Here is a 16,684-nt window from a genome sequence, read left to right on the forward strand (position 1 = left end):
GGAATTGCGTGAACCTTGGTGCAGCTTGACCTCCTTTTAAAAACAGCATTAACAACAGCTTTGCTGCTGCCTGCTCTCTTGTGATCTGGCCATGCCATGTATGTTGGTGGGTTTTTGAAAAGTTGTATATGTTATTGCCTGCTCTTTTATTTTTAATACCCCAATGTCACTGTATTTTTTTTATTTGCTATGAAAAAACTCTTTAAAAAAACCCTAGGTTAGTGAATTAAATAAAAGTGTTTGGAGGTAGAATGCCCAACATTAGCCAGTCACTTTTCCCATAAAGAAAAATAAGTTTGTTCCTGGCATTAATAGGCATACTAGCTGTGGTTAAAAGTAAGGCAGCAAGGCAATGGTAAAATATATGTTACATATGCTCATTTTTTCAGTAGGCTTTCAATATATTTGTAGTTTTCAAGAGATACCTAATCTTACTGTGAAAAAACTGAACATTCTGAGCAGGTACCAAGTAATTCTAACTAACCCTGTTTGCAGGTAGGTCAGATTTCAGAACCTGACATGACAACAGCTCCAGGTGTTTCCTTGATAAATGGCAGCTGCACATCAGAGCAATTCAGAGCTACCAACCTAAACATGCCACAGTTTCCACTGGGAGACAGGCAGCCCATAATGAGCATGTTTAGGGAAATTCTTATCTGGAAAGATCAAGGGTCTGCAGCATGTGCAAAAAACCTTTAGAAGGTTTTCCTAAATTCCTTAAAAAAACACTTTAGACAATTTAAGTGCCCAGTTGTGAAAACCCTGCTGCATCCCCCATTGCTTGAACCAAGGGGGTTGTACTAGATTATTTTAAGGGCTGATTTCCAACCTAAATTATTGGAATATTAATCCCAATATTATCAGTTAGATGGTGCCTGGGCCAGTCTGACCCTCGCTGCTGGGCCAAAGGCGGCAACTGTGGTGTAAATCACCCCAGAGATACCTTGGCTGCTGGAGATTGCAGCTGGGCACTGAGCAAGTCCAGGCTTGTCAGGAACTCCGTTTACCTCAGGAGAGAGAGCTTCTGGCGATGGTGAAGAGAAAAAGGAGATGGATTCTGCTGGGACCCGGGAGTTTAAAACAGTTTACAACACACTGCAACATTAAATGACTCTGTAATCAAAACTGGAATCATCAATTGGAAGTATTTCAATTGGAATTAAAATTTATGTAAAAGTGAGTAAAAACTGCTCCTTTTTGTCAAGGATGAAAGAGTCATTTGTGGAAGTGGGCTAATCCACTGCATGAATTTTCAGATGGCTTCAGCACAATTGTCTGCTTTGCCTCTGCTCAACAACAGTTCCCTGAGGTGAGTTCAGAGCAAGGGGATGAAATTACAGAAGCTCTCATCTCTTAACTAACCTAACTGTGGTGTGAAAGATGGATGAATTGTTTGTAGAGTATTTCATTAATAAGCAATAAATATTACAGGTTGCAGCAATGTTCCAGCACATACTACTGAATGCTGAAGAATCCACCCCAGGCTTATGCAGAAATAAAGTTTTTAAAACTCGGTCATTTTTCACTAAATTCAACAATTTCAATGTCTAAACGTCGCCTTACTCTGCCTTACAGCCATTTTTGTTTACTAGGGTGGATGTAACAAAAGCAACAAATCTGTGTCAAAACCACAACCCAGTAAGGATTATTGGATTATAAATCAGTAAAGATTTATGAAGTTATGCCATAGGTGAAAGAAGATAAATCCCAAAAGGTTGTTTTTTGTTTATTATTAAAACTTTCAAAACTTCTTATTTTCATTTATTGTAAGGAGAAAAAATGCAGACAAGTAAACTTTATAATGGATAAAAAAGGTTTTTCTCTGAAATGTACAAGTTACTGATCATGACAACCCTCCTCAAGTAAAATATTCTGTTTCTCCACTCACCAAAATAAGCATTTCAGTAAAGGCTTTAGGGTATTTCCCAAATGTTAGGAAAGGAAAAGGAGAGAGATCCTGCTTCCAGGACAATTCCTTGTTGATTTGAGCAGCTGCCCCTGCCCAGAGCAGCCTCCAAGGAATTTCAGTGCCAGTCATTTGAGGGTTCCACTCTGCCAACATCATCAATTTGTGATATTAAGTTAGCAAGATTTCAGGTAGAAAATAAAATGTTTTGTGGGCTGCTGGGCTCAATGTTACCCCTTTGGCTGTAATTTGTGATATTAAGCCTCTGAGGGCAATGGAAATGCTCAAAATAATTCAAGAATCTTTGACTTTCTGTCTTGACATATACTTTTATTAATATGTTTTTAACATATTTATTTGGTTTGATCATTAAAACAGCTAAAGAGTGAGAGGTCACTGGGGGTGCCACTCTCTACTTCCCCATTCTGCCTGTCCCAGCTGTGCTGCAGCTGGGTTGTTCTGTAGCTGGCTGGGGTTCACATGCCCAGTCTCACATTAAAAAGGACATTTTAGGATCCACAAAGTGATGAAATCCTCCCTGCCTGGGTCTCACAGACTCAGTCCCAGCTGTGTGCAGTAATGAACCTTGAGGGAAGAGTGACACTGCTGCTCAATCCAAGCTGAGAGTTCAGCTGCCAGGTTTTTTATCTCTTGTCACTTGAAAATTCCTGAACTTCACTTGAGTAATCCACTCCACTTCAGGAGTTCATACCCAACCCAATTTGGATTTTTAAGGTACCTGTCAGTAGAAATGGAACAGCAGGACTGAATGAACTGGTAGAAAGGTAAGTGCTTCTACTCAGAAAATAAAAAGGCAAAGGCTGAGAAAGAGAGCAGCAGATGTGGAACCTGAGAGCTGTGCAGGAGCCATCTGCTGTGCAGGACAGGCTGAGTCCCTTCACCTCTGCCTGCAGTGTCACCCCTGTCCAGGGACATGACACCACGTGGGACAGTCAGGCCAAGGTCAGGCTGCAGGGTGACAACAATCCCCATGGTGAGGATTGTCCCCAGCCCCTGAGCAGTGACTGCAGGCAGGGCCCATGTGAGGGAACTTGGGGTTTCATCAGAGATTTTACCCCATCTCAGTAACTTTGGGGCTCAGATCTGGATTTCAGTGGGTGGTACTGATGCATCCATGCTGCAAAGACAGGTGGGTTTACTGAAACACTAACTAGCACTTTTCATACTGCTGCACAGGCAGCATCCTGTGGAAGATCTTCCCCTGGAGCCCCTTCCAGCTCAGAATATTCTGTGATTCTGTGGTGGCTAAAGACCACTGAGAGTTAAGAAATTCCCAGGGCTGGAAGATGGGAGCATAGATGCTCACCAGGAACACTTCACTGAGCCGAGGAAGCTGCTCACAGACCTTAAAATCCAGAACCTTGCAGTCTGTGGGATGGATTTAAGTCACGTGGGTTTTTTGGGTTTTTTTTTGTTGTTGTTGGTTTTTTTTTGTTTTTTTGGTTTTTTGGTTTTTTGGGTTTTTTTGGTTTATTTCCAGTTCACAGCTTTGGGAAATTGTTTTTCTAAACCCTGTTCTCCAGTGAGACACCAGCTGCAACTCTCCTTCTCCTGCTGACCTGCCTCTGCCTCCTGTCTGGTTTGTCTCTTGTTTTCCAAACTCCTTCTGACACTTTTTTTTTTTTAAGGGGAGACCTCACCATAGCTTTCCAGTAAATAAAGGGGACTTACAAGAACAATGGAGAGGGACTTTTCACAGGAGAATCCTGTGAGAGGACAAGGGGGAATGGCTTTTAACCGAAAGAGGGAAGGGTTAGATTAGGTATAAGGAAGGAATTCTTTACTGTGAGGGTGGTGAGGCACTGGTACAGGTTGCCCAAAGAAGTTGTGGATGCCCCATCCCTGGAAATGTTCAGGGCCAGACTGGTTGGGACTTTGAGCAACCTGACCCAGGTGATTTCTAAGATCCCTTCCAACCCAAACCATTCTATGATTCAGTGATTCATCCTGCTTCAGTGATTTAATGAAAAAAAAATCCTCTCAAAAAGGTGGATTCTGTATCCTTGAGAGCTCCATGGTGATTTTTATTGGTTTGTGTTGGCATAAAGGCCAAGGGGTGTCCTGAGCTGTGCCTCAGATGTCACAGATCCACAGCTGAGATTTGGTCACAAAGGTTGGCAGCATCACTGGAGGAGCCACGACAGACAGACGAGGTCTGAGCCCAGAACACAGAAACCCAGCCCTACTCTTAGGAAAAGAGAAAAGCTCTGTGAATCAAAACCAACTTCACATCCTCAGGGGTTCCTCTGGTGACGGTCATTGTGCCCTGTGGCACAGAGCAGATTCCCACCCATCCCTAGAATTTGTGGTCATTTGTGTCCCACACTGCCCATGATCCATGCAGCTTTGGATACCTGGGTTCCAGTTTGCTTTCAACAGAGACAAAGGGATCTTTGTAGAACCAGCTTTGTCTGATTGCAAGTTTATCATTTATTTCTGTGCTTTGCCCTCTGGCTCTTTACCAGTCTCATACATCAGGAAAGTGCCTGTCCTCTTAGAGTCTGATATATTTCTTATTGTCACTGCACATTGACACATAATCATTCAGCACTAGGAGGAATTGCTGCTGCCAATTCCATCCCAATTTCTGTGGGCACAGCTGGTTGTCCTTTGGTGCTGATTTATCACATTTGCCCACCCTGGCAGTGTGCACTCAGCCCTGTTCTCATCATCAAAAGCCCAGAAGTAAAACCACTTATATTTTCACACATATTTTTACATCTGGCTGCATGCCACAGTTTGTTGTGAGTCCAGCACATCCTCATGTCACCAGGGGCTCAGTGCTTACTTGTTTGTCCCCTGCTCTGCCCCCACAAAGCCCAAGAACTGCCTAAGCCTCTTCCCAATATCCTTGTGCCTGTGGGTCTGCCCTCAGCCTAAGCAAACTGAGCAGAAACTGAGCACCATCTTTCCCATTTAGCTTGTCCCCCTTTCAGATACAACAATAATATTTTATTCCACTTATCCCCAGTTTAACCCACTTAAACTGGCCCAACCTGACTTACAAAATATTAGGGGAAATAATAGGGAATCTAGACATAAAAAAAAAAAAAAAAAAAAAAAAAAAAAAAAAAAAAAAAAAAAAAAAGGGAAGGGTTGGTTTTAACTGATCCAGTTTCAATGACAGCTGGCCCTGCTGGAGCAGCATGGTGAGGGCACAGAGCAGAAACAAGCAGGTGAGGAGAGGAGGAGTGGACAGGAGGGTGTGGAATAGAAGGGGAGGCAGAACAAGGAAGCCTCGAGCCTCATTGCAAACCTCCAGCCACGCCAAGAAGCTCCTGACACAGGACAAAACCCACTGAACCAGCACAAAGTGAAAGCAGCTGCTAATCCAAATGGCAAATACATAGAATATGCATGAAGAGTAAACCACCAGGTGTGTACAGAAAAACAAATGGTAGTTTTATGTCTTTTTTAAATGCCTCAGTATTTTTCTTTGAGAATTTATGATGTGCAAGTTAAAAATTAACTTTAAAACAGTCCTTTTAAAGATAGATGAAGAAGGAAGTACAAAAAAATCAAAGGATGTGGTGAAGGTCAAAGTTGAGAAGAGCTGCAGAAGAAATAAACTTCTCCCATTCAAGGCTAAACCTAACCACAGAGTACAAGATCAGACTGGTTCAAGTAACCACAGGGTCAACAAAATCAAGCTTTGGGTGAGAGGCATAGATAATTCTCTGTCCAGAAATATCTATTTTCTGTATTCATCTTTATGTTGGAGTTTAAATGACCAGCCTTGTCCCATGAGAAATGGAACTTTGGTGCTGATCTTGCACATGTTTAGGTTCATGTTTTAAGTATTAGCTATATGATTTTCTTTGAAGTAATACTTGTGATATCTTTTTTTTTTTAATTATAATTTCTGGTCTTTATTCCATGGTTAGCGTTTTCTTTAAAGTTCTTTTAAAACTGTTTTGAAGGTTATTGCAGCAGATCTTTCAAACTCCACCGATCTCTATCAGATCTGGGTGGGGGAAGAGGAAGGATCAGTATTTTAATGTTTCTGTAAAAATCCCATTCCTTGATTCTGTAAAAACAGGCATTTGCAATCACTGTTTTCTCCCCCAAGCTATCCTTGTCTTCTGAAGCTCACACTGGAGCAGGAGTGACCATGTCAGGCTATTTTCTTGCAAGGGTTAATATTGTCCACAGCACAGGAATTTTCTGGAATTTAACTCCGTTGATTTAGTTCCTTTTGAATTTGTGAGCACAAAAACTATTTAAGGAAAACAAATTAAAATTCAATTTTTTAAAAGCTATCAGCCAGATGTTGTGAAGACAAGAATTAGCCAAAATACAGCACCCTTGAAAAGTGGCCATGAAGTTCCTGAGTCCTGGCTGGCCAGCAGCTGTCAGTCTCAGACAGCAGCTGCTGCCTCACCAGCAAAGGACAGCAGCTCCTCATGCCCTGCACATCATGTTTCTATGATAATCCACAAGAGAAGCAAAACAGCCAATGGCTTCATTTCACAGGGGAGTTACAGGCAATAGCTGCAAATTTAAAGAAAATAGAGGGGACATAAAGGTGTTCATGTTAAAACATTGAGTATGATCCATGGGGGGCAACATAGCAACAGAATTCTGAGACTCAGAGGTTATATCCAAAAACCAAATTGTTTCTTTCCTCTATTTACACTGACAATTTCTCCCCTCTGCTCCAACAGTAACTCTTGTAAAGCATGAAAAGCAGTTGCAGCAGTGCAGAGCAGTGCAGTGTCAGCAGGTACCACACATTAAAACAAATTGCCTTCTCCCAGAACTCAGGTGCCTGGGGACACCAGCTCTCTGAATAAACTTCAGTCAGAAGGTGTATCCTACCTGCAGGCAGCTCACAGCCATCCCTTCCCACTGCTTCAAATAAAATCTTAGCACCTCATGCTGAGGGCAGGGCTGGGAGCATCACTTGGCTGAAAAATATTTGCAGTTATTCCAAACAGACAAAGGTTTGGCATCTTTGGAGGTGTCCCAGTCCAGAGAGAGATTTTGAAAACAGCATTGATTTGTGAAGGGACTCTGAGCCATGGACTTGTAACCAGCAGCTGGTTCAGGTTTACCAGCTGAAGCACAATTTTGCAGAGAGAGTCTGATCTAAGAAAATAAATAAAAAATCCAAACTATTTCTCCAACAAAATGTAATTATGAGTTGTCACCTGCCTGAGTAATCAGAGAAACAAGCCATTTGCTAAGAGTTGGGAAACAAGAAAGAATGAATCAGGCAGTTCTAGTGTCTCCTCAAGAAATGAGCAACACAGAGTAGAGGAGAAAAGCAACCACAGGATCACAGACCTTTCCCAATCCACTTGGAGTGCCACATGCCAGCTGCTCTGCGCCACTGCAAACACACACTGCTGATCTCCCAGCTCAGAGCGGGATTTCAGAGCAGGAGAGCACAGAGTCTGTCCCATTCCTGCAGGGAGGATGAAGACATTACACCCAGCACAACATCAGCCACTCTCTGCCGGCTGTGTCAGAGCTGCACAGGGAAACCTCTCTGGGCCAGGCAGGTGCTTGAGCACCAGAGACACTCAAACCATGGACCCCAAGGTCAGTGTCCCTGCTGTCACACAGCTGAGTGCAATGCACAGCCCTCCTGCCCATCACCTGACTGCAGAACCTCTGCTAAAAACAACATTTTAAGATGCTTCACGTTCAGATCTGCATCTTGCAGGTAGAGCAGGAGCATCTTTGAAGCACTGATTGACTTGAAAGCCACGCAGCAATTGCACAGAGAGGTGATCTTCAGCTTTAATGTGCCCCAGCACAGAAAATGAATTTGTGGGTTATAAAAACAATTCACTCTGAGGCGTCTGTACTTATAGGAAGTGAAATACAACCATTTGTGTCCTACCATCTGTGACAGGCCCATTGCTAAACCTCCCCTGACAGGATGAAACAGTGCTCCTCTAAAGGCATCCTTAACCTAATATGCCTCTACAGCACCAGGCTGGACTAGGTTTGAAAAACAGCCTCTTATAATACTCAGATGAATTTAGCACTTAAGAAGATTAATGGATTCATAAATAGCCTGGAAATCCAAACTCATTGAATTTAGTTCATGGAACAGGCCAAATAGGCATTTATCAAACCATCTGGCATTCTGATTCCCTGGGGAAACTGTGGTCAGATAACTGAGAAGCCATTGCAGGCTTGGTTTTCCCTGTACTCAGCTTTCCTCTGGAAATCTCTGGCACTAATTAGAAAGCAGAAGATCTTTTTGGACAGAAGAGTATCTCTATATAGTCTCTTATATTTTCAAGTGCTGCTGCTTAACACAAACATAAGCACAGTCAGGTTCTAAGTGAAAGTACTTATGTTGCAATAAATAGTTTGCCATTTGCTCTAGGCCTGAAAGGACACTTATGTGCACCCATTTGAGTAGCCTACAAAAAAAATCACCAGAGTTGTTCAAGGATCTTCAAAAAAAAACCCAAACCCTAGGTTTGAGCAGTTAATTTATTTTTGTGAGTAAAATATCAAATTATTTTATTAATATGCTTTGATACATAAAACATCATTTTTTCTGGTCATATTAGCAGCTTTCATTGAGGATTTCAAAGATAAAACACTTAAGATACCGTATAAAACAAAATTATCAGTATGGCATAGTATGACACACTACATGGTACATATTAGTGGTGGAAATACAAAATATTTCATAGGCCCTGGTTGCATTTGTCATCACTGTGCTCTGCCCCTGCAGCCATGCCCTGAAACAATCTACAAATAAAAAATGTATTCCTTGAAATAATATATTCACTGAAAAATTAAACACACTGAAATTATGGGAATAAGTAAGTTAAGTTTAAGTAGCTTTGCCTCAGAGAAGAATGTTTGGACAAACACAGGCCTGTGTTCTCCTACACCAGTACCAGCATTAACAGGAGGGGAGAAAGGATCAAAATCCTGCCTGTGGTCATAGCCAAAATACTGTGCCCACCCCAGATCTGCCTGGGGCAGGTGCCCCCCCTGGGCACTTTCCTTGTTTTCATGAGACCTGTCTATGTTCCCTGGACATTTTCATGAGGCCTGTACATGTTCCCTGGATGTTTCCATGAGGCCTAGGGCTGCATCCCTGGATGTTGCCCAGGACTGCCCTGCTCCCTCCTGCACCCACTGGCGGAAATCAGGAATTGTTTCCCATTGTTGCAGCATCTGCCATGAGTGTGGGTGTCTGTCAGGACACGAAGAGGGGCCCAGTTCTGCAGCCTCATCTTTCTCTCATGAAGCTGAGTCACCATGGAGCCTCTTGCTCTCTGAAGCTGGCCCGATGGAACAAACACCCGACAGACAGACCCCTTATCCCTCCTTTCCCAGCAGAACATCACACATCTCTAGGCAAAATTCAGCCTTAGTGCTGCTCATCCCCCTGTGAGTAGCCATTTGCTACAGGGCAGGTTTGTCACCCAGAGTGGGACCCAGATCTCACCAGCTCCCGGGGGAATCTGGAGCCAGATCCAACAAACCCAGTCTGGAAGAGTTTGGAGCCCTTTACATATCAGAGGCCCACTCTGATGACTAAGTAGGTGCAGGGTCTAACACTTAAGCAGAGCCCCTGCTCCATCCAGCCCTTGGACTATTTGCACAGCAGAACAATCACTGCCAGAAGTGCTGGGAGGTACAAGGAACAGGAGCCAGCCTCGGTTCTGTCCTCCCCCACGCCAGAAGAAACCCCTTCCGTCTGTCCGTCTGGCTGTGTGCTGTTACTGTACACTTCAGTGGCGTTTGCCACCTCTTCGGGAAGGCCCATCTGGAGCAGGAGTTTGGAGATAAGGCTGTTGAACTTGCTCTCTGTGGTGGACCAAGGCTCCTCGCTGGGTGTCGGCCGTTCAGATGTGACGTTCAGCTCCTCCGGGTCCAGGCAGAAACCTTCAGGAGACCTCTCAAAGAGCACATCCGTCAGATCCACACCAGCCACCGAGGAGGGGGAGGCACACGGGATGTCCCTGACCAGCCTGTAGTTCTCCATCCACTCCTTGAGCCACTCGAGGCGGCAGTCGCACTCCCAGGGGTTGCGGAAGAGGTACAGGCGGCCCAGGAAGTACACGGGCTCGAACACGGAGAAGGGCAGCGTCGTCAGGTTGTTGCTGTTCAGGTGCAGAGCCACCAGGCTGGTGAGGTTCTCAAAAGCCCCTTCCTCGATGTAGCTGATCCTGTTGCGGTCCAGGTAGAGGAACTCCAGCTCCCCCAAGTCCCGGAACCAGGTATTGGAAATGTTCCTGAGAAAATTCCCCCCCAGGTTCAGCATCTTCAGGCGCCTCAGGCCATCAAAGGAGTTTTCTGGAAGCTCACTGATCAAGTTGTCATTCAGGTACAGGTACTCCATCCTCTGACAGCCCTGAAAAGCTCGCTCATGGATGACATTTATCTTGTTGTCCTGCAGATTCAGGTATTTCAGCTTGGTCAGGCCCTGCAGGGAGTTGTAGGCCACCGCCTCGATCCTGTTTCTCTCCAGGTACACATGGGTCAAGTTCTCCATGCCCCTGATGGCGCCCGGGATCCTTCGGAAGTTGTTCTGGAAGCAGAAGAGCTCCTGCAGAGCGGGCAGCTCGATGAAGATCCTGTCGGGGATGTTGAAGAGGTTGCAGTCGGCCAGGTCCAGCCTGACGAGGCGGCGCAGCGCGGTGAAGGTGCGGGTGTGCAGGTAGCGGATGTACTCGTTGTGGGCCATCCTCAGCTCCGTCAGGCTGGGCAGCCCCTTGAAGGCGCCCGGTGTGATGAAGGAGATGTTGTTGTGGTTGAGTGACAGGGACTTGAGGGAAGGCAGCGTCCCGAAGGCCCTCTCGGACAGGAACTTGATGCTGTTTTTATCCAGGTTGATGGAGGAGGCCTCGCAGGGGAACTCGCTGGGGATCTGGCCCAGGCCGGCGCGGTCGCAGCGCACGGAGCAGCTCCGCTCCGGGGTGCACACGCAGCTGGGAGGGCAGGAGCGCACGCAGGCCCACGCCCCGTGCGCCTGGGGGACCCAAAGGATCACTGCCATCCCCACAGAGAGAAGAATGCATCGTTAGCAAATCAATTGCAGCAGCAAAAAGAAATTACACCATCTATTCCTTCCCTCTAGCCAAGATAATTGCCACCTGTATGCCAGTGCTGACTGAGGAGCTCTTGTGTGAAATTCCTAAAAGTCTTCTGGGCTTTCTAAACCTGCTGAGAATATATGTCACCTAGAATATAATCTCTGATTAATTCCTCTCCCCAAGAGGGGGCTCACCTAGAATTCAGTATTTCTCAAGTGTCTCTGTTGGGCTCTCTCTGCTGCCTGATGGGGACATGGTTTGGCCAGGGAGCAGGCAAAAATACATTGAAGGCCAGGAGCTGTGGGTGGGTTACAGCATTCCTGGGTATGGAAAAGGGGAGGGCAGGGTATGCTGAGTCTGGCAATGGGCAGGGGAGATCAATTAATTGCCCAAAGTGTGTCAAATTCTTTTCTTTTTTTTCCTTCCTTCCTTCCTTCCGCCACTTCCTTCCGCCACTTCCTTCCGCCACTTCCTTCCGCCACTTCCTTCCGCCACTTCCGCCACTTCCTTCCTTCCGCCACTTCCTTCCTTCCTTCCTTCCTTCCTTCCTTCCTTCTCCACCAGAGCCATGAGCTGGTGCAGCACTGGAAGGGGAACTCTCAGCTCTCAAAGAGATGAAATGAGTGTTTGAAAACACATTCCCACTGTGTACTGCTATGAAAGCATGAATGAAAACAAACTAAGAGATATTATTCAAATGCTGGCTTCATGATCTCATCATAGATGAGAAACTCTGCATCTCCAGCACAGTTTTTGCTGCTTTGCCAATTCTCAAGAGCCACCACAGTGCCTCATGTTTGATGGGAGCAGCCACTTTGTCCTTTATCAGCCTGACATGGGAGGTGCAAGGCTGTGGTTTCCTCCTAGGTTAGTCCCACACAGGTGGGTGAATAACAAGGAAGAGAAAAAAGCTCTTGGGAGAAATGAGAGAAGAGCAAAAAAAGAGTAAAAGTACTGGGAGACATCAGCCTCCACAGACAGGAGTTTTGCAGGGTAAAACATCCGGTCAAAAAAAAAAATCTGAATTTTTTTTTTAATTCAAAATGCTTTTCCCATCTGAAAGAGAGGAAATTTAGGTCAGATATATGGAAGAAATTCTATACCATGAGGGTGGTGAGGCCCTGACACAGGGTACCCAGAGAAGCTGTGGATGCCCCAGCCCTGGCAGTGCTCTAGGCCAGGCTGGATGAAGCTCTGAGAAACCTGGGCTAGTGAAGGTGTCCCTGCTTGTGGCAGGGGGCCTCTGGAATGAGATGATCACTTCCTTTCACTTCCTGAGAAGGTCACTTCCTTTCTCTGATTCCATGAATATAAACTCATTAGAGAGGAAGAACTGAAGGCAGTTTCCCTAATTGCTCTCCCAGACACACCCTACCTCCTCCTCCACAAAATGAGCAGCCACACCAGCAATCTCCATGTAGTCACAAGCACAAAATGGTGCTATTGCTGCTGACTGGTTCTCTGCTGCAGTTTATTAGCTCCCATACAATCACAACCCTTTTCTTCTCTTTTTTCAGCAAAACATGAGATACCAACAGCTTTACCAACAGCCACCTCTGTTACTGTGCTGCTGGGATCAGGTGGTTTCCTCCATGCTCCTGCTGAGTGTCCAGAGGGGGAAGCTCCCAGCAGCTGGGCTGCCTCTCCCTGTGGTGCACACCACAGGGATTGCCCCCTAGAGCTGCATTCCCATGGGCATTTTTAATAGGACAGACCTGTGAGGTGACATGCCCAGAAGCATCAGCTGCAGCAAGCATCAAGTTTTATTTTTGCAGTCCTTAAGGCTTTAATGTACAGGACAAACAACAGTCTGGGCTACAACTGCTCTGCTTTCCCTCCATCCTTTCTAACGACAGCATGCATGGGGCTGTATTTAGGAGTTTGCACTGCCTGTGTAGAAGAGACTTGCAGAACCAGTTGTTGGGCAAGTCCCTGCTGAAGGGCATCCACCCAGGAGCTGCCCTGGAGCCTGGGTCTGCTCAAACCATGCTGGTTATTGCATGTAGGAAAGGTATTCAGACACACAGAGAGCATCACAAAAGGATGAGCTGTGGCCTCTTCATCAAAATTCAGGTCTCATCATGCCTGGGAACACTATTGTGACTGGAGAATTAGCAAAACAACATCACTTCAAGGATAAATGGTAGTGAAGGACTCTGGGAGGTGGAAAGGATTTTAGACAGGTTGTCATTTTGTTTGTCTGCTCTTCCCCTTTTTCCCATGCCCTTATCTAACAGCCACAGCTAAAGGAAAGTCCCCTTCAATCCTCCTGACAACAGCTGGAGTTCAAGGACAAGAAGAGGAACAATAAGCTGGTCTCAAATTGCTCTTTCTTTGTGCAGCCTGCCCAGGGGCTGCCCTGTTTGCTCCCCTCTGCACCAGTCCCCCCTCTGCCTGCCAACAGGGGCATATGTTGTTTTTGTTAGGCTGTTACATAAACTGAGGGCCAGACAGATTAAGGATTTGCCTGTTCCCAAATGTCTGACTGCAGGTGGTTGTCTGGAAAATGAGGGATGCAAGGATTGCTGCTGGTAGGGAGCCTTGTGTGGGTTCAGGGTGACATCCAGAGGGGCATTTGTGCCTGGGCTGTCCCATAGGTGAGGCTGTCCTGAGCAAGCTCCAGCTGCCCCAAGCTCAGGCACATCCCTGGCCTTCAGAGCAGACCTCCACCCACTGCTGTGCCCATGGTGGGCAGTGCAGGAATGAGCCTGCTGATAACCAGATCCCCTCCTTTCCCCACCCTGCTTCCCCTGTAATCACTCAATAAAGGAAATATCTGCCCCCAAGCCATATCCAGCCTGCTTTCCTTGTGCACAAGTGCCAAATCTGGGTCTTCTGCTAGGGGCATTTCATAGCAGGCTTCTAAAATCTCTATTTACAAGAGCATCTTTGCAATGTGTGGGACATGGACAGCAAGAGTGTGAGGACCATCCAGTGAGAAAATATCCCCCCAGCAACAGGAGCTCTGAGAAACCCCTCAGCAATGCAGCATTAGTGGGCAATTTCCCCTCTTTCTACTGGAAAGGAAGTTGGAAAAAATCCTCCACATGAACTGTACCAAACCCTTGGGAGAGCTTTTGCTCAAGGCAAAAGAGATCAACTCTTCCCTGTTTGTGATATCCCCTCTGATCAAATACAGCCTGAAACATTCCCATCTTTCCCACCTCGCTCCTTCCCCTTCCCTAAAAAAGGGCAGCAGCTGGAAGCTTTCAGCCCCTCAGTGACACATCTGAGCACTCAAATGAGATGTGTGAAATAGAGCAGTAAGGTCAAAAACATTTGCGACATTAAAGAATAAAAAAAAAAATCTCCTCCCACAGATGATATCTTCCACTCTTTTAAATACTACAGTAACTCAGTATTTGGAAAAAAGATTGAGAGACCAAAGGAAAAGAAATAAAAAATAAAGGTTGCAGAGTCTTAAGAAGGGTAAAGAGGCAATGCTTGCAATAATTGAATATTTAACCACCACCTTTCCAAATGATCTGTCTACTCCACTACTGGATAATGCAGAATAAGAGCATACTCACCATTTAGAACGATGGCAAACATTACCTTGATTATTCTCTAGTGGCATTTCAGGTCTGGCAAGCAAACTTAAGGGATCTAAAAGCACACAGGAAGAATAGAGATGGGTTTCATCTTCTGTCATTTCCCTGCATCATTTTTCCACAAAAATATTTATGTTTAGAAAGGAAGATGAAGGAAAACGCTCTTCTCTCATACACTTTCAAACTGAAGAAGTCCCCAGCACCTTCCTGGTGAGTATCTGTCTTCCACCACTGACCTTCTCAGGGAATCCTGCAGCTTTGTGCCACTGCTTTTCAGGAGCTCATCTGTGTCCTTCCCACAAGCCATGCCAAAGGCAGATTCCTCTCATCTGAGGTGGGAAAGGATCACCAACAGTGAGGGACTGGCTCTATCCCCAGGAAATAGGTGCTGGTACAGAGGAGTGCAACCAGCTTAGTGGAAACCAAAATTCCCAACAGAAATCCCACCAGGATGCGTTCTTACCTGGCCAGGCAGTGGCTGTGTCCTCCCCTCTGCTCGTGAGGCTGCCCTCAGCCACACCAGTCAGTCCCTGAAATGTTGGCATTTTTTTCTCACAAGCTATCATTTAATGGCAGGAAAATCCTCTGTATCAGAGGAGGATTAGCAGAGATGGAAGAATGTGTCTGTCCTCTAAAGCTCCCAGAGCGAAACAGGGATTGCAGACAAACCAAAGGGATGCTTTCTCCCCTCTGCCAACCTGCTCTCCCCCCACCTTTAAAAAAAATAAAATACAGTCCAGAATTGGACTGCTGCCACTCAAACAGTATTGCTCAAAGTCATTACTCTGCTCCCCATTATGTAATGGCAGAAGAGGTGGGAGAGTGCTGCCCAAATGGAATTAAGTTTGGGGGCAATCACAGGCTTATGGCTTGCCTGCACTGAGCTCTCCAAACAGATGTGACGGTGTTCACAGGGGTCTTAGGATGAGGGAAGAGATGAGGATCTGACTCCATGTTTCAGAAGGCTTGATTTATTATTTTATTATATATATTACATTAAAACTAAACTAAAAGAATAGAAGAAAAGATTTCATCAGAAGGCTAGCTAAGAATAGAATAGGAAAGAATGATAGCAAAGGTTTGTATCTCGGACTCTCTGTCCAAGCCAGCTGACTGTGATTGGCCATTAATTGGAAACATCCAACATGGACCAATCCCAGATGCTCCTGTTGCATTCCACAGCAGCAGATAATCATTGTTTACATTTTGTTCCTGAGGCCTCTCAGCTTCTCAGGAGGAAAAATCCTAAGGAAAGGATTTTTCATAAAATGATACATTTTATAAAATGACACAGTCATTTTAAATAAATAAAATTACACAGTCTCAAGCTGTGTCTGTCGCAGACATCTTTCATAAAAGATGTCTGCGACAGACACAGCTCAAGACTCTCAACCCCCATGCACATCTTCCCAGCCCCAGCAGGGCTCACACACTACTAACAGGGTGTCAGTGGGCTTTGCTTCACTAGGAATTGCTCCTGATGGACAAGGAGACACCAACATCATGGGGAAAAGGGTCAGCAAACGCGGGGAGCTTGCACTGTGTATATGGCCTCGACAATAATAAATTCTGGCCTGCCTCTGAGCGTGTTTTCCTTGTGATGCAGCAGCTGGTGCATGGAAATCATAAGGACAGCTTCTGTATGTGGTGATGTTTAGCATTCAGGATGTGAATTGGAGTTTAAAGCCTTTCCTGACAGAATGATGATGGTTTCTTTGGAGAGTGGGGGCTGAATCAGTGAGTTATCTCAGCCTCCCATGCCTTAGGTAATTGCATTCGCCGTGTCAGAGGGAAAAATAGCTCCACTCTTTATTTCCAAGTGAATTATTCTGCTTTAGTTTTTTTCCCCAGGAAATGGAATACCTGATGAATTTATGCTTGATACAGCAAGAAATATTCAGCCTGCTGCTGCACAGCTCTTCCTGCAAAGTAAAGCACCAAGCTACATCAGGTTTATTTTGGTTTGGCTTTCCCTCAGTCTGAAGGCATCTGGCTGGCACCTCAGGAAATTTGTCTGTCCCAACAGTCTGTAAGCAGGCTGTGCTGGGGTGAGGCTGGAGGGCAGGGGGTGACCCATAGAGCACAGATTTCAGCTGAATTTAAGATTTTAAGCCTTTCCCCACCACCTGCTGTAATAAACCCGCCAGCTTTGCACTTCAGTGCTTTGCAGGACGCTGTTTTGCAGAGGA

General features: G+C 45.5%; 1 protein-coding gene across 1 annotated transcript; it reads right to left on the reverse strand.

Annotated features, from left to right (window-relative positions):
- Nucleotides 1-9,500: 9,500 nt before the first annotated feature.
- NYX (nyctalopin) lies at nucleotides 9,501-14,496 on the reverse strand. Its single transcript, XM_054291339.1, has 2 exons — nucleotides 14,475-14,496; nucleotides 9,501-10,900 (listed from the first exon to the last, which is right to left on the reverse strand). The coding sequence occupies exons 1-2, from the start codon at nucleotides 14,494-14,496 to the stop codon at nucleotides 9,501-9,503; spliced, it is 1,422 nt and encodes a 473-aa protein (XP_054147314.1).
- Nucleotides 14,497-16,684: the final 2,188 nt, after the last annotated feature.

The sequence above is a fragment of the Melozone crissalis genome, unplaced genomic scaffold (assembly GCF_028551555.1).
Source record: "Melozone crissalis strain CALT ecotype California unplaced genomic scaffold, PUWL_Pcris_2 ptg000090l_1, whole genome shotgun sequence".
Classification (NCBI taxonomy): domain Eukaryota; kingdom Metazoa; phylum Chordata; class Aves; order Passeriformes; family Passerellidae; genus Melozone; species Melozone crissalis.